Source organism: Myxocyprinus asiaticus, chromosome 34 (assembly GCF_019703515.2).
Source record: "Myxocyprinus asiaticus isolate MX2 ecotype Aquarium Trade chromosome 34, UBuf_Myxa_2, whole genome shotgun sequence".
Taxonomy (NCBI): Eukaryota; Metazoa; Chordata; class Actinopteri; order Cypriniformes; family Catostomidae; genus Myxocyprinus; species Myxocyprinus asiaticus.
The window spans coordinates 34,345,856-34,368,948 of NC_059377.1; the positions used below are offsets into that span (position 1 = coordinate 34,345,856).

The window sequence follows — 23,093 nt, forward strand, 5'->3', positions numbered from 1 at the left end:
TGGATATAGAGTAACTTTACGCAGAAAAGGTTAGCAAGTGATTTTATCACACTACAATCATGTTAACATGCATATTATTTATGTCTTGTGGCTATACTTTTGAAACAGTGAGTATTTTAACATTTACAGATTGGCCCCATTCACTTCCATTGTAAGTGCCTCACTGTAACCCAAATTTTTGCTTTTTTTTTTTTTTAAAGAAAAGTAGATACAGATCGTAATACATTTTTGTGGTAATCAACATTATGCCACAAATGCTTGTATTAGACCCGGAATATTCCTTTAATAATATCTTTAATAATACTCTAAGGAGTAGATGTCAACTGTCAGTGTCAGAAACACAGGGATTTTCTTCAGGTCTTCATAAATCTCATTAAGTTAAGTGGTAATGGTCTCCACAAGGCATGCTGATCAGATTGACAGCGTCTTAATGTATTTAAGTGACCTCTGACCTGCAAACTATGTTTCCACAACCTGCGCTGCAACTGATACAATAACAGACTGTTTTAATTACAATGCTTTGGACTTTACTAATCATCGGCTTTATTGTATTGTGAGCTATTACTTGGTACTGGGAGATTTTACACCTTGTCATTCTGAGTGTCATTAGCTGCTATTATGCCCAAATCCACCCCTGGCCCGCCATTTACCCCACAACTGTGGCCCATTAAGCCAAAACCAGTGTCTGTCATACACAGATTTCCATGTTTTTTCTCTGCTGTGAGCCCAAAGTCAAGTTTTAAATTTTTCTTGTTGACATACCATGCAAGCTGTCTTTACATTACATTCTGTGCAAGATGTCCATACATGTATATCCTGCCATAGCATGAACTCTATTCACCTATCCTCCTTTTTAAGAGCTGAATTTTCCCTGGGTCTCAAATACATCCTGACAGGCCACATCTGATCAGCTTACTGTCCCTCTACCTCCCTTAGCCCACAATGCTGTCTACCCATAGCCGATACCAGACAGCAATCCCTCCAAACCCTCACTCTTGCTCTATATTGAGAGAGGTAAGACATTAATAGACATGGCTGGAGGAAGTGGTTTAAGGAGGGGGGGCAGGGTAAGAAAGAAGGCCATGTGACATTAAGAGGAAAGCGAAGCTTCGATGTCCATGTGATTTAATGACTCCTATCCAGTTAATTACTTCTTCCCACTCTCGATTAAGTGCAAACCCAAGCATATGCCAGTTTACTGTATTAAGAAAGTGAATATGCTAATATATCTGTAGTGCCTAATCTAAAGGGATTGCCTGTCAGCACAAAGCTTTTGCATTATGTTTATGGATGACTAAGGTAAATACAACTTATATAGTATTATATGTACTAAAACAAAACACATATGGTCCACAAAAGGCTATGCTTAAGGGATAGTTCAACCAAAAATCACTCTCTGTCATGTTCTTCCAAACCCGTATGATTTTATTTCTTCCATGTAATACAAAAGCAGATATTAGGCAGAATGTAAATGCCAGTTCCCATTCACTTTGATTGCATCTTTGCATACAATGCAATGAATGGTGATTGAGGATAACATTTAGCAAAACATCCTTTTTTGTGTTCCATGAAAGAAAGAAAGAAAGAATGTCATACAGGTTCTGAACAGCATGATGTTGAGTAAATAGTGACAGAATTTTCATTACTGGGTAAACTAATCCTTAAAATTATTATCAAGACTTTGAGCATTCCACTTATACTCTGTTGTGTATACCCATATACCTCCAAATACAGTTGTGCTCAAAAGTTTGCATACCCTGGCAGAAATTGTGAAATTTTGGCATTGATTTTGAAAATATGACTGATCATGCATCTTTTATTTAAGGTCTTTTATTTAAGGATAGTGATCATATGAAGCCATTTATTATCACATATTTGTTTGGCTCCTTTTTAAATCATAATGATAACAGAAATCACCCAAATGGTCCTGATCAAAAGTTTACATATGCTTGAATGTTTGGCCTTGTTACAGACACACAAGGTGACACACACAGGTTTAAATGGCAATTAAAGGTTAATTTCCCACACCTGTGGCTTTTTAAATTGCAATTAGTGTCTGTGTATAAATAGTCAATGAGTTTGTTAGCTCTCACGAGGATGCACTGAGCAGGCTAGATACTGAGCCATGGGGAGCAGAAAAGAACTGTCAAAAGACATGCGTAACAAGGTAATGGAACTTTATAAAGATGGAAAGGATATAAAAAGATATCCAAAGCCTTGAAAATGCCAGTCAGTACTGTTCAATCACTTATTAAGAAGTGGAAAATTCGGGGATCTCTTGATACCAAGCCAAGGTCAGGTAGACCAAGAAAGATTTCAGCCACAACTGCCAGAAGAATTGGTGTGGTGGTGGTGTAGTGGACTAAAGCACTGAACTGGTTTGATCCCCACTGCCACCACCACTGTGTCCTTGAGCAAGGCACTTAACTCCAGGTTGCTCCAGGGGGATTGTCCCTGTAATAAGGGCACTGTAAGTTGCTTTGGATAAAAGTGTCTGCCAAGTGCATAAATGTAAGAATTGTTCGGGATACAAATAAAAACCCACAGGTAACCTCAGGAGAAATACAGGCTGCTCTGGAAAAAGACGGTGTGGTTGTTTCAAGGAGCACAATATGATGATACCTGAACAAAAATTAGCTGCATGGTCAAGTTGCCAGAAAGAAGCCTTTACTGCACAAATGCCACAAAAAAGCCCAGTTACAATATGCTTGACACACCTCACAGATTCTGGCACACTGTAATTTGGAGTGATGAGACCAAAATAGACCTTTATGGTCGCAACCATAAGCACTATGTTTGGAGAGGGATCAACAAGGCCTATAGTGAAAAGAATACCATCCCCACTGTTAAGCATGGTGGTGGCTCACTGATGTTTTGGGGGTGTGTGAGCTCTAAAGGCATGGGGAATCTTGTGAAAATTGATGGCAAGATGAATGCAGCATGTTATCAGAAAATACTGTCAGACAATTTGCATTCTTCTACATGAAAGATGCTCATGGGATGCTTGGCATTTTGCCAAGACGAATAGGCAGCTATACCACCTGCAAGAATTTGGGGCCTTATAGACAACTATTACAAAAGACTGCATGCTGTCATTGATGCTAAAGGGGGCAACACACAGTATTAAGAACTAAGGTATGCAGACTTTTGAACAGGGGTCATTTCATTTTTTTCTTTGTTACCATGTTTTGTTTTATGATTGTGCCATTCTGTAATAACATACAGTTGAATATGAATCCCATAAGAAATAAAAGAAATGTGTTTTGCCTGTTCACTCATGTTTTCTTTAAAACTGGTACATATATTACCAATTCTCCAAGGGTATGCAAACTTTTGAGCACAACTGTAGATAGTTGTATTATGTTCTTTTCCCACACAGTACTTTTGTCACATCAAGTGCAAATCTTCCTTACACACTTCAGTCTGTACCACCCAGAATATGCCAGTTATAGACCGCATGTGCTAATTGTTACACCTGCGACGCCTGCTACCTGTATGCTGCCAGAGGTCACCATCCCCTGAGTATTAACATCTCACAAACTACATTTGCCATAATCCTCCGCTCAGACTGATTACTCTCACATCTGTTTCACATTAACTCTGGTTAAGTTCCTGTTTTCTCGCATTCAGTGCGAAGTCTTGTTTGCCTTGTCAACATTTCTGAGCGTTATTTACCTATCCTGTTTTCCCTGTGTTTTGACTCCTGCCTGTTCCTCATATTCCCCAGCCTGCTTGTGAGTTTTGTGGATGTATAGCCTGTTTATTGGATTACCCCTCTGCCTATCGGATTTACTTTGTTTGCCTTTCTGGACTGTTCACCTGTGTACCGAACTATTGCCTGCCTTTTTGTTTACTCCTCTGCCTGTCAGATTTACTTAGTTTGCCTTTCTGGACTGTCTGCCTGTGTACCGAACCCTTGCCTGCCTTTTTGTTTACTATTGCCTGCCTTTTTGTTTTTCCTTATTTTGCTACTTTGTTTTACTATTTATTCTGTTATTAAAACTGCACATGGATCTTAACACACCTGCCTTGGCGTCCTCGCTACAGAAGACTTCGCCAAACTTAGATCCAGCAGCTTTCCAACAATTACACAAGCTTGTTTCAGCGCAAGCAGCCATGCTTACCAGTCACCATCAGCAGCTGTGCAAGCTCACCTCTATCATGGAAGAAATCTATAAATCCGTGCAGTCAAACCCGCAAGTATCTCCGAAGGGTGTTTCCACTAACAAATCAGCCTGCAGCATTACACACTCTACAGCCATTGTTAATCCTCAAATCTCGCTTCCAGAGAAGTTTGACGGATCACCCAGTAAGTGTTGAGGATTTCTATTACAATGTGAGCTTTTCCTGTCTCAACTACCTCTAATGTATCCCAATGATGAAGCTTGTGTTTCCTTCATTTTTTCACTGCTGTCAGGAAAAGCACTAGACTGGGCTACGGCAGTTTGGAGTCATGAAAACATATTAAAGGGTTCCTTGTCTCACTTTCTAGCTCGTTTACGGGAGGTTTTTGAGAATTCTGAGGGTGGGAAAGACCCGGGAGAACTTCTATTGAGTTTAAAACAGGGTAAGAAGTCTGCTGCTGAATTCGCCTTATCCTTCCACACAATAGCAGCGCAAACTGTATGGGTTAAGGACACTTTGAAGCTGTTGTTCCGTCAGGGGTTAAATCCTGACCTTCAAACGGAACTAGTATGTCGTGATGAGGGGAGATCTCTTGATGAATTCACCAAACTTGCCATTCGCCTGAATAACCTGATCAAAGCCCGTCATCCAGTCAGTTCTCTACAGTCACCTCACTTTGACATCGCTTCAACCAGTCATCATGAGCCCATGCAAGTGGGTCGTTCCTCTCTCTCCGGCGATGAACGACGACGCCGTCTCCGAGAGAGACTATGTATCTTCTGCGGACAGTCGGGACATTTACTGGCTGCCTGTCCAACTCACGGTGGTGAGTTTAGAACTTTCCAATATAATTCATATTGATCAATTTGAACTTTCTGTCACGTTGCATGTTCAAAACTGTGAACATCAATTGTCTGCCATTTTAGATTCAGGGGCTGCAGGTAACTTCATTGACCTGGCTCTCACCATGAATCTAAATATGTCTTTTGTCCCTTGTGTCCCTCTTTTACATGTCTCAGCACTAGTCGGACGACCCCTGGGCTCTGGCAAGATTCAGCAAATCACCCAACCCATTCGCCTTCAAGTTGGACTCTTTCATCATGAGGAAATTCAGTTTCTAGTTACTCACTCTCTTAAGAACCAGATTGTTCTTGGCCTGCCTTGGCCTGAAGACTTCACAACCCAAGATCTCCTGGAGAGATGGACAAATCACTCGTTGGAGTGCTTCCTGTTTCCAGTCTTGCCTCAACCTTCCTGAACCTGTCTCTCTCCCTCCTGTAAGCACCACGACTATCCTCCCTGAAAAGGAGATTTCGATCCTACCACATTGTTACTCGGATCTCCAGGAGGCATTCAGCAAAGCCAAGACTACACAGCTTCATCCTCACCGTTCCTGTGATTGTGCCATTGATGTCCTGCCAGGCTCCTCTCCTCCACATGGATGGATATACCCCTTATCTGAGCCAGAGACTAAAGCTATGGAGGAGTACATTTCGGAATCCCTGGAAAAATGATTCATTTGACCATCCACTTCTCCTGCCTCTGCTGTTTTCTTCTTCGTAGGTAAGAAGGACGGGGGTCTTCATCCATGCATTGTCTACCGAGGCCTGAACACAGTCACCATCAAGTATCGCTATCCCATCCCTCTGGTACCCGCAGTGTTAGAGCAGTTACGAGATGCCAAGATCTACACCAAACTGGATCTTCGTAACGCCTACAATTTAATCTGCATCCAGGAGGGGGATAAATGGAAGACAGCCTTTTCTACACACACTGGCCACTATGAATACCAGGTAATGCCTTTCTGACTTTCCAACAGTCCATCTGTCTTCCAAGCCTTTGTGAATGACATATTTCACGATATTATTGGTAAATGGGTTATAGTCTACATCAATGACATTCTGATATACTCTTCTTCCCTTGATGAGCATGTTCAACACGTCAGAGTGGTGCTCAACTGCTTCATTCTACATCAACTATATGCCAAGATGGAGAAATGCGAGTTACACCAGTCAACCATTTCTTTCCTGGGGTATGTCATCTCCCCTGAGGGGGTCACCATGGACTCTTCCAAGGTGCAAACCGTGCTGCAGTGGCCACTACCAGTGTCTGTCAAAGAACTACAGCGCTTCTTGGTTTTGCTAATTTCTACAGACGGTTCATCCGAGGTTTCAGCTCGGTGGCTGCCCCACTCACCTCACTGCGCAGTGGTAAAACCCAGAAACTTAACTGGACACCTCATGCCCTCAAGCTTTCAATGACCTCAAACGTCACTTCACTACAGCCCCCATTCTTCATCATCCAGACCCCACTCAACCCTTCGTTCTGGAAGTGGATGCCTCTAATTCAGGAGTTGGTGCGATACTCTCCCAACGACAAGGATCTCATACTGAGAGAAACTACGATGTCGGCAACCGAGAACTCTTAGCCATGAAGGTGGCTTTCGAGGAGTGGAGACATTGGCTTGAGGGAGCTCATCATCCATTTCTGGTAATCATGGATCATCGCAACCTAAAATACATTCAGTCTGCTAAGTGCTTAAATCTTCGTCAGGCTTGATGGTTCCTATTCTTCTCCAGGTTCGACTTTTCAATTACTTTTCGACCTGGCTCCAAGAACACCAAAGCCGACGCCCTGTCCCGTATTTATGGGTCCACTACTGGCAACAACCCTGTAACTTCCATTATCCCACCTACTCTCATTGTTGCTCCTGTACAATGGGACATAATGGCAGACCACCCAAGTTCAGAACCAAGAACCCATTCCCGTTGACTGCCGCCAGATAAGGTCTTTGTTCCCAGCACCTTACGCAAGAGAGTTCTTCAGTGGGTTCATGACTCGGCTTGCTCGGGACATCCAGGCACTCAAGCTACTTGCAGGTTAGTGCAAAACCAGTTTTGGTGGGAGAATCTAGCTACTGAGGTCACTGATTATGTAAAAAACTGCAATGTGTGTGCCACCTCTAAGTCTATTCGACAGTTTCCGTCTTGTCTCCTTCAGCCTCTACTTGCCCCTCGACATCCTTGGTCCCATATCGCAGTGGACTTCGTCACGGATCTACCAAATTCTCAGGGTTTCACTACCATCTTAACAGTGGTGGACCGCTTCTCTAAGGCCTGCAGATTCATCCCCTGCCCAAACTCCCCTCATCCATGGAATGTGCTGAGAACCTGTTTCAGTACTTCCGCTTTTATGGCATACCCGAAGACATTATCTCTGACTGTGGCCCCCAGTTCACCTCCTGAGTCTGGTCTGCATTCTTCAAACTGCTCAACGTTAATGTGAGTCTAACTTCTGGTTACCATCCTCAATCTAATGGTCAAGCTGAACACCTAAACCAGGACCTTGGTAAATTCCTCCGGGCCTACTGCCAAGTCAACCAGCATGACTGGAGCCGTTTCCTGCCATGGGCTGAATATGCTCAAAACTCATTGTTCAAACCAAAGTGCATCCTAGGTTTTCAACCCCCACTCTTTCCCTGGTCCGGGGAACCGTCCGATGTACCTGCAGTTGACGACTGGATGCAGCGCAGTGAGGCTATCTGGGATCAAGCTCACGTCCACTTAAAGACTGCCATTCGCCAACAGAGTGAACAGGCCAATCTCCATCGGCGCCCTGGCCCCAACTATGCTCCTGGACAATGGGTTTAGCTATCCACCCGAGATCTTCGTCTGTGACTCCCATGTAAGAAAGAAATTAAGTCCCAGGTATGCTGGCCCTTTCAAAATTCTTCGTCAAATCAATCCTGTATCATTCAAACTTCAGCTCCCTGCTAATTACCATATTTCCCCCACCTTTCATGTTTCCTTGCTTAAACCTGCGGCGCCTCTGAGAGATGAGGGCCCTCAAGAACCCCAGAGACCCCTTCCATTCCTCATTGATTGAGAGGAAGACTTTCGGCTACACAAGCTCCTGGATTCTTGACGCCAGGGTCGGATGCTTCAATACTTGGTGGACTGGGAGGGCTACAGCCCTGAGGAACGTTCCTGGACTAATTCTGAGGACATCCTAGACCCGGCTCTCATCGCTGAATTCCACCACAATTTCCCATAATCATCCACTCAGACTGATTACTCTCACATCTGTTTCACATTAACTCTGGTTATTTATGTTCCCTGTGTTTTCTCGCATTCAGTGCAAAGTCTTGTTTGCCTTGTCAACATTTCTGAGCATTATTTACCTATCCTGTTTTCCCTGTGTTTTGACTCCTGCCTGTTCCTCATATTCCCCAGCCTGCTTGTGAGTTTTGTGGATGTATTGCCTGTTTACTGGATTACCCCTCTGCCTATCGGATTTACTTCGTTTGCCTTTCTGGACTGTTCACCTGTGTATCGAACTATTGCTTGCCTTTTTGTTTTTCCTTAATTTTGCTACTTTGTTTTACTATTTATTCTGTTATTAAAACTGCACATGGATCTTAACACACCTGCCTCGGTGTCCTCGCTACACTAATAAGCTGTGGCCCAATCCAATTAGAAGGCTTAAAAAAGGAAAAGCCCTCTGAGATAAAGTGTAAAACAGGAAAAGACCCTAGAGCTAAATAAAGCCTAGTGCTTTTATTTCTTCGGTTGACTGTAAGCTTATTCTTTTTTTTTACATTCTTTAAAAAGAAAAGAGCATTGACCTGCCTAGAAAAACACAGTATACAGGATTTAAGATATTGCGATAATAATAATGCAGTCAAAAATATGTTGATAAAAACTGTGCCTTAACCTTTTGCTTGAATCTACTTCAAGATTCACTTTTTTTTTTTTTTTTTTATGATAGAAAGCTGTATAATACCATTTATATCTACAGCAAACAACAATATACTGTAAAAGGAAATTCTCTCATCATTTACTCACCCTCATGCTATCCCTTTCTTTCTTCTGCTGAACACAAATGAAGATTTTGAAAAGGAAAATCTCAGCTCTTTGGATCCATACAATGCAAGTGAATGGTGGCCAGAAATTTGAAGGTCTAAAAAGCACATAAAGCAGCATAAAAAGTTATTATGTTTTAATACAGTGTTTTAATACATGTCTTCTGAAGCGACATGATAGGTGTGGTGAGAAACAGATCAATATTTAAGTCCTTTTTTTTTTTTTTTACTATAAATCTCCACTTTCATATTCTTCTTTTGTTTTTGGAGGTTTGCATTCTTTGTGCATATCACCTCCTACTGGGCAGGGAGGAGAATTTGTTGTAAAAAGTACTTAAATATTGATTTGCTTCTCAGCCACACCTACAGTATCATATCACTTCTGAAGATACGGATTTAACCACTTGAGCCATATGGATTACTATTTATATTGCCTATATATGCTATTTGGACCTTCAAAGTTCTGGCCACCATTCACTTGCATTGTATGGACCTACAGAGCGGAGATATTTTTCTGAAAATCTTTGTTTGTGTTCAGCAGAAGAAAGTAAGTCATACACACCTGGGATGGCATGAGGGTGACATAAATGATGAGAGAATTTTAATTTTTGGGTGAACTATTCCTTTAATGCCATTTAATTTGTAAAACATGTCACTTTACTTCAGGGCAATTTGACTAGTAACTCTTGCCATGACAAAGTGTTTGTCTCCACCTAAAGATCATATGAAGTACTGCTTATGGTTGTACTTAGATTCACTTTTTCCCCCCCAGGTACTAGGCCATTGAAACAAGAGCAGGCTCATTAAATTGATATAAAATACAATACTGAAAATTAGGCATATTTTCCAAATATCAAACAAGGTTCATCATATACATTTTATAAATAAAATGTTCAATAAATTCATTACAAAATTTGCAATCACTCTCAAACAGTCTTTACAGAGAACAAATCAATGTTTATATATATATACATACATGTAAATGTTTAACACTCAGTGGCACTTCTTGTAACAATTCTTGTAGTACAGTTCTTTCCCAGGGTGACTTATATATATATATATATATATATATTCTCTTGAAGGTTTACAGCAATGCAAGAAACACAATAAAATATTAGTAGGCTACTATTGTATACTAATTTATCAAATCTTTATAAAGACATGTTTTTGCTTTGAATCTCCATGTCAAAATCTGTTGGGCACAAAACATGAGGGACTCTTTTTCATTGTCAGTGCCATCAACTCAATTGTTTGTTTTATCAAGTTTTGTATGAAGAAAAAGAAAAAAAAAGAGAGATAACAGAGAAATAAAAGAACTAAAAGAAATAAGAATAAAACAGACACCAAACAATGTCACAGTCAATCATGACCCAGTGCTGTACAACAAATTCAGGGCCCTCTGTAGACGTTGTGTGTGTGTATTTTCCTGCTGAGGTTGCGGGCCAAACGATCCACAACAGTGCCTATTCGGCCCAACTCCTTTTGTGTTGGCATGCCCTCAATGTTGCCGCTGTACCACATCACCCAACCGCCTAGTGATATCAGTACCAAGAGAGCACCAGTGTAGACAAGCAGGTCTCCGAAATCTCTCCCTTTGACTTCAAGTGGCACGAAGAGCCCCATAAACAGAGCCGTAAAGCCAAAAATGTCAAAAATAACAGCAAAGGCCAGGGCCACTTTGCAGTGTTTAAGTCCAGTACAGGATGACATGGTAACTGTTGGAAACAAGCATAATAAACATTTTGTAATGTATACATTAAACAGTGAATTTGAGTTTGAGGTGCTAATCAGTTTTACAATATAAACCAATATAAAGAGACTTTACTTTCAAATATTGCCCTTAAAAAAAGCAATAAATATTAAAAATGAGAGACCTTGAACTACAAACCAACATATAAGCTGCTATAAACTATTCTCTTTAGTAACAAAGGAACAAAAATATGCAAACTTTTGTACTTCCTTGTCCAGAAAGACCATGTGAGAACGTCAAGTCATAAACAGACAATCTACACACAACACAAACATAAAACAAAACCAGGAGACCATTCCAGATGCATTATTTACAAAACTGACCTTGATTTTCGGTATATTCACTCCAAGAATATTAAATACTTCATTGTTTTATAGGTTTAAAGGTTGAGTAAGGTATGCAGGGAAGTGTAGCTACCTGTCTGTAGCTGCTTCCGGACCCACCCAGGCATTTTGATATTTGACACCAATGGAATCGCCCTTTTCAAAAAAGTTACCATGGTACCGTCTCGTGCGGGAGCGCCGCGTTTTTTAGACGTCGTATCAAGTTTAAAAGAACTTTAGCGGTTAAAAAACGTTTTTGTGTTTTAATCGCAATAACGTGTTCGGCATCACGGCCCCTTACACTGATTGAAGGAGATCAGTATTCATGGTTTTACAGAAAATATGGTGTAACAAATGTCCCTTTTCCCAAAAATGTATTATTCAGTCATGAAAACGATTTTAAACAGTCCAGAAACCCCATTTAAAAGGCATCATTCTATTACCTAACAGTTTATTAAATAAGATTAAATGGTTTGACTCTATATCGTTTTACATATTTTTTTTTAATTTTTTTTTTTTAGAAAATATATTTACATTTGTGAACTGTCTGGAAAAAAAAAACCCTTGTCCCTTTCATCTGGATCACCAATTCTATGACATTATCAGTTATGTATGTGTTTATTTATGGCTTATTTTTGTTTCTTAGGTCAAGTACAAGGCCAAACAACTGTGCAAAAAAGCCAAACAAAATAAGTAATCATTTAAATAAATAAAAAATAATGCTTGTCCCTTGATTTCATGTCATTGGTGTTATCAGTAACCTAAAATACAAAAAGTTGTGAGAAAAAAAACTTCCGAGGTCAAAGTTCAAAAGAAGAAGAGGCTGCTCAAATATGCATATAGCGATTTTCCCTCCATGTTGAAAAAAGTTATTATTTTAAATTTTGACTGTAATTTTTTCCACATGGTTCATTTAAATATACATTGGTGTTATATTGTTTAATGTTCATGTGAAGATTTTCAAAATAAAATAAAAAAACTCAGATTTAAAGGTGCACAGTCATTTTTTACTTGTTAAAAAAGTTTAACTCCTAAAGACATGAATTGTAATTTTAATCATGACCACTCACATTAAAATGAAGACTCCAGTCATATCAGTAACCTTATAAAAGCTGTTTTATTCTACAAGGAGAGGGTCCGCACATGGGGGCTGCCATGTTAGAGTCACATGACCAGTCGAATACTACTCGCTTAATCTCAGTAATCGTCCTGTTATTTGACACTTTCACTCATTGATTAAAGTAATCATGGCTGAACTGTGAATACAAAATTTCTTCAATGGCATCTGAAACTGAAAACTATTAATTTTAAATAATGCTGCATCCAAGCCGCTATGTGTCAGTATAAGTCCAAGATGACACAAAGACAAAAGTTACTGAGTGCACCTTTAATGGTATGATTTATTGATTTGAGTCTAAACAGTGATATGCACTCACTGAGCACTTTATTAGGAACACTATGGTCCTAATAAAGTGCCCAACGTGGTCTTCTGCTGTTGTAGCCCATCTGCCTCAAGGTTCGACATGTTGTGCATCCTGAGATGCTATTCTGCAACTACTATTGTACAGAGTGGTTATCTGAGTTACCGTAGCCTTTCTGTCAGCTCGAACCAGTCTGGCCATTCTCCATTGACCTCTCTCATCATCATCAAGGCGTATCCGTCCGCAGAACTGCTGCTCACTGGTTGTGTTTTGTTTTTGGCACCATACTGAGTAAACTCTAGAGACTGTTGTGCGTGAAAATCCCAGGAGATCAGCAGTTACAGAAATACTCAAACCATCCCATCTGGCACCAACAATCATGATACAGTTGAAATCACTGAGATACAAATTTTCCCCTATTCTGTTGGTTGATGTGAACATTAACTGAAGCTCCTGGCCCGTATCTGCATGATTTTATGCATTGCACTGCTGCCACACGATTGGCTGATTAGATAATCGCATGAATAAGTAGGTGTACATGTTCCTAAAAAATTGCTTAATGAGTGTATGTTTTGTGATGCTATTGAAATTGCCAGATTATTCTAGCTGTATGAATGCATAAACATTCTAAAATCCATAAAAATTATTTTCTTTCTTTCTTTCTTTCACCGGAAAAGGATGTGCAATGGGCGTGTCTTTATGTATTCTCTAATCTGCAGCGCGCGGCACATAACGCATGATCTCAAAAGTACCCTGTAGACTGGCGGTCAGTTGGTCGATCCTTGTGTATAGCGATCAGCGCTTACGTACAACAACAAACACCCAGAGCCAATCAACACGCGGAGGCTTCAATCCAGTCTGGGCTTTAGCCAACGCGCTGGTCGAAGTTGCATTCGTGAGTATAAAAGTATAAAAGTTCAGTAACCTCTCTGTATTCATATATCGAGTAAGTAATGCAGTTTGGTAGAACTTTTTTTATTGTTTCATACAAATTAATGCGTTCAAACCGACTTAAAATGTACTTGCACTTTTGCCTCGTTAGCAGAAACATGCTGTAATGTATGAAACAGTCATCTGTTACCTGTTTGACAGGAAGAATAAGAATCAGAATGAGCTGTATTACCAAGTATGCTTACACACGCAAGGAGCTTCCAGTGCAGGAGAATGCAATGGATATACATACATACATACATACATACATATACATTTAAACATATATATATATATATATATATATATATATATATATATATATATATAGTGACATAAAAAATAAATAAAATATAACAGATAAAAAAAGAGAAATATACAATAGCGCAATAATGTTGTTAGAATATTTTATATACAAATACACGGTTATGTGCAGGTGATATATTGAAAAAGAGGTAGGATATGTTAAAGAATATAAATGATATATGGATATAAGTAAAAATGGATGGATTGAATATTGCACATGGTTGTATTGACCAAAGGAAAGTATTTGGGGGCAGTTTTAACTGTACATGAGGTGGATGGCTTGAGGGAAAAAAACGTTCCTGTGCCTGGCTGTTCTGGTGCTCAGTGCTCTGTAGCGCCGGCCAGAGGGCAACAGTTCGAAAATGAAGTGTGCTGGGTGAATGGGGTCAAGAGTGATTTTACCAGCCCTTTTCATTACTCTGGATGTGTACAGTTCTAGCAGGGTGGGTAGGGGAGTGCCAGTAGTCCTGTCAGCAGTCTGAACCATCCTTTGAAGTCTTCTGATATCTGATTTCGTAGCTGAACCAAACCAGACAGTTATTGAAGTGCAGAGGACAGACTCAATGACAGCTGAGTAGAACTGTATCAGCAGTGCCTGTGGCAGGTTGAACTTCCTCAACTGGCAAAGGAAGTAAAACTTCTGCTGGGCCTTTTTCAAAATGGAGTCTATGTGGATCTCCCACTTCAGGTCCTGTGAGATGGTAGTGCACAGGAACCTGAATGACAATGGTGAGTGGGGTTAATGTTGGGGTGTCCACTATCATCTCCACTGTTTTAAGAATGTTCAGCTCCAGGTTGTTTTAATTGCACTAGATGGCCAACTGTTCAACCTCCCTTCTGTATGCAGACTCATCGTCATCTTGGATGAGGCCAATGACTGTAGTGTCATCTGCGAACTTCAGGAGCTTGACAGAGGGTTCCTTGGTGGTGCAGTCATTTGTGTACATGGAGAAGAGTAGTGGGGAGAGCACACATCCTTGGGGGGCACCAGAACTAATTGTACATGTGCTGGAGGTGAATTTCCCCATTCTCACTAGCTGCTGTCTGTCTGTCAGAAAGCTTACAGAAAGCCACTGACAGATAGAGTTGAGAACAGAGAGCTGGGTTAATTTAGTCCATAGGAGAGTGGGGTTGATGGTGTAAAAGCCAAACTGAAGTCAACAAATAATACCCTTGCATAAGTCTTTCAAATGACTTCATGACCACAGACGTCAGAGCGATGGTCTGTAGTTATTGAGTCCTTTGATCTTGGGTTTCTTTGGGATGGGGATGATTGTGGAGGGAACTTCACACTGCTCCAGTGATCTGTTGACGATCTGTGTGAAGATGGTGGCCAGCTGGTCAGCACAGGATTTTAGACAAGTGAGTGAAACACCACCTGGGCCCTGTGATTTTCTTGTCTTCTTTTTCTGGAAGACCTGGCACACATCATCTTCACAAATCTTAAGTGCATGTTGATTAGCAGGAGAGGGGAGGAGGGTGGTGGCAGGAGGTGTAAATGTTTGTGTGCTGTGAATATCGGAGCGTTTGTGGGATGTGTGACTGGGTTTTTCAAATCGACAGAAAAACACATTCAAATCGTCAGCCAGTTGTTGATTCCCTACAGTGTTGGGGGATGGTGTCTTGTGACACTGATGCAGGGTCATTAGCTGAAAACTTGTAGCTTCTTTTAGCCACTCTAATCTCCTTTGTCATTCTGTATTTGGCCTGATTGTACAATATTTCATCCCCACTTCTGTAAGCATCCTCTTTGGCCTGACAAAGCTTTTTATCTGTAAACCATGGTTTGTTGTTGTTTTATGTTAAATAAGTCCTATTAGGAATGCACATGTCCTCACAGAAACTGAAATATGATGTCACAGTATCTGTGAGCTCATCCACGTCTGTGGCTGCAGCTTCAAAAACACTCCAATCAGTGCAGTCAAAGCAGGCTTGTAGTTCCAGCTCTGCTTCATTGGTCCATCTTTTTACAGTTTTTACTACAGGTTTAGCTGATTTTAGTTTCTGCCTGTAGGTCAGAAGAAGATTAACCAGACAGTGATCAGAGATCCTAAAGCTGCATGTGGAACAGGGCGATATGCATCATTAATGTGCTGTCTGTATTTGGGCAGTTCACGTGTGAGATTTGCCTTGTTAAAATCTCCAAGAATAATAATAAGTGAGTCTGGGTGTTGTTGCTCCGTGTCTGTGATCTAATCAGCCAGCTGTTGCAGCGTTGCGCTTACACACTCGTATGGAGGAATATAAACACTCACAAGAATACACGAGAAAAACTCCTGCGGTGAGTAGAAAGGCTTTCAGTTGATGAAGAGCGCCTCTAAATTAGGACAGCACATCTTCTTCAGCGTTGTTACATCTGTACACCAACATTCGTTGACATAAAAACACGTTCCACCGCCTCTCGTTTTCCCAGTTAACTCCGCGGTGCGATCCACTCTGAACAGCTGGAAGTCCGGTAGATGTAATGCGCTGTCCGGAATGGCTTCGCTCAGCCAGTTTCTGTGAAGCACAATGCAGCAGAATTTGCAAAGTCCTTATTTTTGCGGGTGAGGAGAAGTAATTTGTCCATTTTGTTAGGTAGAGAGTGGAGATTCGCTAGATGGATGCTTGGCAGCGCAGTTCGAAGGCCACGCTGTTGGAGCTTTACCAGTGTGCCGGCTCACTTCCCTTGTTTGCATCTTTTAGCGCGCTTGTACAGCACTGCAGCTCCTCCGACTAAAATGTCCAATAGAACGTTCGAATAATCAAAAACCGGTAAAAGATTGTCTGGCGTGTGCTGCTGAATATTCAGCAGCTTGTCTCTGGTAAAACTGATTGGAAATAAATTACTAAACACAGGACAAACAAACAAAAACAGCTAAAGAAGTGGAGAGCTTCATACCAAGGCGGCCATCAGAGCTGCCATCTTAGATGTATGAGAAGAGAGATACAAGCAAATTATTTAATGTTTAATTGACTGCTTGTTAATTGTAATGCCTAATTAACTACTTAGTCGCCTGGTAATTGCAACAAGACCTGCACCGTTTCATGCATCTGCCCCTTTTATGCGCGTTTTTTTCGATAATTTGTTATAAGCTTATATAGTAGTATGAGTTTAGTTTGTTTAAATAGAGTTTATCTTTGTCTGCAGGTCTGTGAATATCGACAGGATCCATGTCAGCCGATTCATTATGACTGATGCGCAGAGAAACACGAGGAGCTCCAGTGGTGAGACTTGATTTGAGTTTTAAAATGTTTTAAACATTGAATTCTGCCACTTATATATTACAAGATAAATTCCAAATTCACAGCACAGTTGCAATGTTATCAGTATTTGAATCTTATTAGATTAAAGAGGCCACATTCTCTCTTTGCCCCACTGGTTACAGATTTGAAGAATGAAGGAGGGTATGAAATCTCCATCCCCTTTGACAATAGCAACCCGGACGAGTCTGGCTTCTATAATCAAAATGATCAGGCTTTCGATGGTAATTACATAACTCTGGCATGTTGTTGTGGATTCAGTCTCTTCCACCTGACTTTCCATATAACAACTCTGCAGTGTGTTCTACACATGAAGAAGGTAGTTTTAGAGCTGCTTGCATGCTTCTGTTCTTGATTTTCAGTTGAGTCGGCCTCAGGTCAGGTTCCTCCTTGCAGTCCGTACTTTTTGATCTCCAGTCTCCGAGCCCAGCTGCAGATTTCTCTGGAAAAGAACTCCTGGCTCCAGAAGCGCATCGAAGACCTGGAGGAGGAGAGGGACTTTCTACGCTGCCAACTCGACAGATTCATTTTCACCTCCAAGAGTCAGGAGAGGAACGGTACGACAGGGACTTGTACAATTGTGTAGTCTTTTGTGTGATTGATTTTTTTTTTCTGTCTGCTTATTCTTAGGTTTGACAGGTGTATTGTTGCACATTTACATTCATGAAGTGTTATCTGTGTGTTTTGATATTAGAGCCTCAAGTGGACTCTGTGCAGCAGCCCACCAATCAGAAACCCCTCACCCGGAAGGCGTCCACTCCTTCTCCAACACCTATGACGACCCGCTCTGGGCAAATTCCAACACGCAATCAGAAGCGTAGTAGAAAAAGCAGCACACAAGGTTTGTGCAGTGTTACTTTTCTATTTTTATTTCTTTTTCTTTTTTTTTTTTTGAGAGAGACCAATGAACTGTTTTTTTATTTTCGTCCCCAGTTGCACCCCTCTTCTTTCTGCAGCTGTACTGGTATTTTAGTAAAATCTGACGATTTTAAAGATTTTTTCTCTCTGTTTATTCACCTTAGATGAAGATGAGGAGGAGGAGGTGATTGAGGAGGAGGAGTATATTGAGGAGGAAGGCTACTTAGAAGAGGAGCAGATTGATACAGATGAGGATGGTGACGATTCCGACAGTAAACGTTCACGGAAGAGCCGTTCAAGCAGGATGAATGGCCAGACAAGGGTGAAAAGACGGCGTGTTTTCCGTATTGCCCGAGGCATGGAGAGACAGAGAGGTGAGAAAAGTATTGAGTCGTTATATGTGCTGAACAGTGTTGGGTAAGTTACTCAAAAAGTAATCAACTACAAATTATATCTCTAAAATGTAATCAGATAACTCTGACGATTACTTCATCGGAAAAGTAGTTACATTACTAATTACTTTACTTCTGTTACTTTCTAAGACACTTCACAAATGTTTTTCCTTTTACCACTCAATGAATTCAAAATGTCTATGTTTCCTCCTTGTTCATTGTCTCACACACATTTCAGCTGTCACAGAAATGGAAACAGACGTACATATGAATTTATATTTTAAATGTATGGACCCTTTTCACACGTCCATGTTCACAGAGCGGAAGTCATCATAGTTGGGAAATTTTAAATGGTGGTGAATGGGGGACCACAGCAAATAAAATCTTTGGCTACCCATTTGCTTCAACAGCAAAAGAAAAAAATCAACGATTATGCTCTCACAGCTTTGCAAAAGAAGATAAAAATATAGAGCGCTGGATAATAGCAGTAAGAAGAGAGAGAGAGACCAAAATTTCTGTCACTTCCTCAGCAGCTATTAGAAGCTTCATCGCATCTGTGGTAACTCGTTATTTAAAACATATTCCAGGATAATATAATAAAAAGTACAATGTAATAAATTTACAAAAAATATTTTTAAAATCGGAAATATAAAAAAGTTCGCTACGTTTACGTAGCTTCATAACATGTCTGTGAAAAGGGTCCATTATACATAAATAATAACCCTAGTAATGTATTTAAAAGTAATTGCCTTAATTAAAAGTCGGTAACTGTAATCTGATTATAAGAATTGTAAGTATAAAATGTGATGTACACTACTTTTGACTAAAGGCATTCGATTAAAGTAATTGATAACTAGGGATGCACCAATATGAACATTTTGAGCAATAACGATACAGATTTTTTAAAAAGAATTATAGGCCAATACCGATATTTTTTGCCAGAAAACATACTAAAATTTTAAAGAGAGCCACAATTAAAGATAAATAGCAGACAAAAAAAGATACAAAAAGTCAACCGTTAGGTCCGTTTATGTCCGTTTTTCCGCATTAACCTGAGAACATAAGAGAATAAAAATGAAATATTATCTGTTCTTAAGAGTGCCAGCCCTTCTGCATATTGTGGCTATTATTATTTCTGGATTGCGCATTTGGTTGTGCTGATGGTTTTAATTTTGTCAATAATTGGCCGATAACTATCAGCATCCAATAAATCGGTGCATCCCTACTAATTACTGGTACTGGCCGATAAAAATATATTGATATTTCAATATAGATGATAACTATACATTTTCGATATTAATAAATTTTCGATATTTAGCGTATGTTTTACCTCTAGAAGATAGGATCAGGTACGTCTATCTAAAAACGTAAGCAGTCCGGAAAAGTTATACACACAACTAGCTAACTGAATAACAGTCATGAAATCAGCCTGTTAGGAAGTGTTAGCTAGCTAGCGGCTACATAGCCCTACTGTCATGGAAACTGGTATTGAGTCTCGGTTACTGCTAGCTAGCTATCCGGCTAGTATGATATCGTTGTGTACCGAACAAAACAGCACTGGCAATGCAATACAGCTATCGATTGAACGCAACAGCAACTCCGTCATTAACACCATTGCTGTTTATGTATGTACTATTTAAACGTTTTTTCATGATCGATAGCGCTGTCACAGGCAAGAAAGTGTTTCTTCTTCTTGTGATGTTTATTGGCGGTTGGTAATCCAGCTTTTGGTGCATTACCAACACTTACTGAGCTGTGGAGTGTCACAAGAAAGTCTTAAGTGGAGTCAGACATCTGCTGAAGATGATGAAATTGGTGAAATTTCATCGAAAAGAAGCCACACACACCTTTTTGTAGGATTAAATCCCAAACTGAGTATACTTTAAGGTAGCTTGCCCTCTGGGGTTTATTTGTAAACAAACAAGTTATGTTTACGTTCATTCTTGAGGTTTATCAAACTGGAATGCTTTTCCTCTACCATTAATACTATGTAATGTATATATTGATAAATATCGAACAATATGAAAAAAAAAATATCCAGTTTGAATAAGAAAAAATTATGGCAATTAATTTTGGTCTTACAATTTTGATTCCAGTTAAAGACCCTGCAGGTGTTCTGCTTCGCTACAAGAAGATCCTTGTGACTTATCAGAAGTTGAAGAGCATGTCTAGAGCATTCCAGGTTCATGGTGTTGACCGTAACACTGTGGCCTCTTCTACACCTATCGCTGAGCTGCTGCTGGTTGCCCCTGAGAAGGTAGCAGAGGTTGGCGAGTTTGATTCCTCCAAGGAGAAGCTTCTGGATTATGCGAGGCGCTGCTATAAAGCTCTCGACGAAGCTGCTCATGCTAAGGTGCAGGCCTTGAAGAAGAACAACCTCTTGCTGCCCATTTCATACAGGTTCAGGCACTGAATTTCCAAAAATGTATTCCTCTATTTGTGGTGGGCAGAGCCAGTAGTATTGAGGTAGTGGTTTGGATTCTTCAAGGTCAATCCAAGGAACATTATGGATGTTTTTTTTTTTTTTCTCTCTACCTCAACTGTAGAGCTACTCATCATTTGGAGTGGAAAACTGTTCATCTTTTTTTTGCAGTTTCTGATGATAGTAATTCTCCAGATCAAGTGATTTAAGAAAAATTTCTTCTATAACTGTAAATGGAGTGCCTGTGAATTCAGTCCTGGTTTATCACATTTCTCAGCTTGATTGGAGGTATGCCATAATGTGTTGGTTAAAAAGAATTGCATGTTGACCATAACAAAACTTGGTAAAATGTTGTAAAAATTTCTGAAGTTCAGAGAGAAAAACTTTGGGCAATTAAATATATAAAGGGAGATACGGGCTGAGTGAATCCAAGAATCTGTGAGATGTTTGGTCAGTCACTGTATTAAAAAAAAAAAGTTACCTGTCCTTTATTTTTTTTGGTATATCCTTAAGTTTGTTGTTGTAAGTTTGGAACAAAAAAAGTTCCTGCGTCCTCAAATTTCAATTAATTGTCAAGGAATTTTCTCACTGTTATCACATTATTATTATTATTATTATTGGTTGATGAAATCATATTAATTTTTCTTGTTTGAGTTATTAGGTTGGGAATCTTTTGAGGTAGCTTACCTCTTATATTGAAGACACAAATCAGAATAAAGATTTTCCAGGGATAAAATAAAGTTCTCAGCTTGCTATTATTTAAATGAAAGAATGGCAATGAAAACTTTGTCTTCCTAAATCATTTTCAGTTTTTCTAATCTTTATCATCTGTGTTGGATGTTGTTAATTGTAATACGTTTTTAATGAGAAGAAAGGGGGCTTAAAAAGAAGCACCTGCTGCAATTCTCTTCTGTGCAAACGTTTGTGTAGGGAAACCCAAAGACCAAAGAGTAGTAACTATACCAGAATCCTCAGGGATGAGGTAAAATATTTATCTACCAATCATTTCAATTTCTGGGGTTCCAGTGTATTGCTGCCTTATTACATGACTGTAGTCCTCATACACTTTATACTACTGAAGTCAGTGATCTTGAGTTCATCAAATTAAACCTATTTAAATGGAACACATCCCACCCCTTTCCAGTAATATTGGTATTTCTACAGCACAGATTTGTGTTCTTCTTGACAAAGGGTAAATGATATTGATATCAGAGACACTGTTTACTTTTTGTGTAATTTTGTACACTTTGGGTACCAGTTCTTGCGAATACTCAGGAGGTTGCAACGCAAACCTCAGATATCTGAGATATGCTTACTGAGATGTGTTTGATCTAAAATATTTATGATAGAGTGCCTTGTACAACATCAAAACTCTCAATGTCTTTGTTTCCACTAGTTTTTTTGTTTGTTTTGTTTTTCTCTCATATTCCTCTCTTAGTATAACGGTTTAAGAGATAATATAATGCTAAAGTAGTGTTTATATATTGCAGCATCAGTTTGGTTGCTTGGTTGCAAAGCAGCAGTTTTGATGTAGTTTTTTCTTTTGTAATTGTGAATTCCTATTGTTTTTTCCTTTTGTATTATCCTGAGACTGTGCACATGTCCTAATTGTACCCTGCTGTATTATTAAACACGTTTCCAACATAGTGTGGAATAGTGCAGTTTTTATTGATTCATAGCATGAAATTTAGCAGAGACGGGCCACTTCTGTCAAAATGAATGGGAGAAATTGCAACGGTCTACGGATGTAGACAGGAAGTCCCGCCTTACAGGTAAAAGAGCCAATCACCTTTTAGATTCAGACTTAGCTTGTCAATCAACTAGAGAACACGCATGCGCTTTAGCTATACAAGCCGGGAAAATTGCGTTTTTTGTGTGCAATCTGAGGTAAAGAAGCACAATTTATGATTCCAGTGTTGTCAGATTTTACTGCTGATTTGAAATATATTATTTTATCGTAATATTGACCAACCGTTTTTGAGATTTCGGTGTTCCCCATTCAAGTAGATCTGAGCTGCACTTTCATGCCTGGAAATGGCTTCCTGAGACCGTTCAAAAGATGGTCGCCAGTGGACTGACTTGCTAGATATTACGCGAACCCAATAGTATGTTCCTGCAATACCGGAGGCTGTAGTTTCAGGACCACAGTCCTAGGACCGCATTTGTAGGACCCTAGTTTTTTGTGACAGCGCCACCTACCGAGTAGAGGACCGCAATCCTAGGACCGCATTTCTACGACCTAAGTTTTGGAGGACCGAAAAAAGTGCAACCAAGGCAGTATTTCCGCCAAATACTAACTACTTATAGCTTTAAAGGTTTATTACACCCAAATACTATCTTTCTTGCAGTTCAACTTGGTTGCTAAGAGCTGCATGTTGAGAAATTCGTGTGACTAATTAGCATAATTAGCTCATCAAGTAAAATAAAAAAGGAATCATATGCTATGGCCTTTTCAGTCACTA

General features: G+C 39.8%; 2 protein-coding genes across 4 annotated transcripts; one reads left to right on the forward strand and one right to left on the reverse strand.

Moving 5' to 3' along the window:
- Positions 1–9,602: 9,602 nt before the first annotated feature.
- On the reverse strand, positions 9,603–11,203 carry tmem238a (transmembrane protein 238a). Its single transcript, XM_051671630.1, has 2 exons — positions 11,154–11,203; positions 9,603–10,701 (listed from the first exon to the last, which is right to left on the reverse strand). The coding sequence occupies exons 1-2, from the start codon at positions 11,185–11,187 to the stop codon at positions 10,376–10,378; spliced, it is 360 nt and encodes a 119-aa protein (XP_051527590.1). The 5' UTR covers positions 11,188–11,203; the 3' UTR covers positions 9,603–10,375.
- Positions 11,204–13,233: 2,030 nt separating this feature from the next.
- On the forward strand, positions 13,234–22,268 carry LOC127425532 (coiled-coil domain-containing protein 106-like). Of its 3 annotated transcripts, XM_051671627.1 has the most exons (8): positions 14,256–14,445; positions 14,564–14,730; positions 16,847–16,923; positions 17,085–17,183; positions 17,322–17,516; positions 17,654–17,800; positions 17,982–18,191; positions 20,306–22,268. In XM_051671627.1, exons 2-8 carry the CDS (start codon positions 14,720–14,722, stop codon positions 20,620–20,622), a joined length of 1,056 nt encoding a protein of 351 aa, XP_051527587.1. In that variant the 5' UTR covers positions 14,256–14,445; positions 14,564–14,719; the 3' UTR covers positions 20,623–22,268. The 3 variants fall into 3 exon arrangements, with proteins under 3 accessions (XP_051527589.1, XP_051527587.1, XP_051527588.1); XM_051671629.1 differs by lacking the exons at positions 14,256–14,445; positions 14,564–14,730 and adding an exon at positions 13,234–13,375; XM_051671628.1 differs by lacking the exon at positions 14,256–14,445 and having other exon boundaries at positions 14,539–14,730.
- The last annotated feature ends 825 nt before the right edge of the window (positions 22,269–23,093 follow it).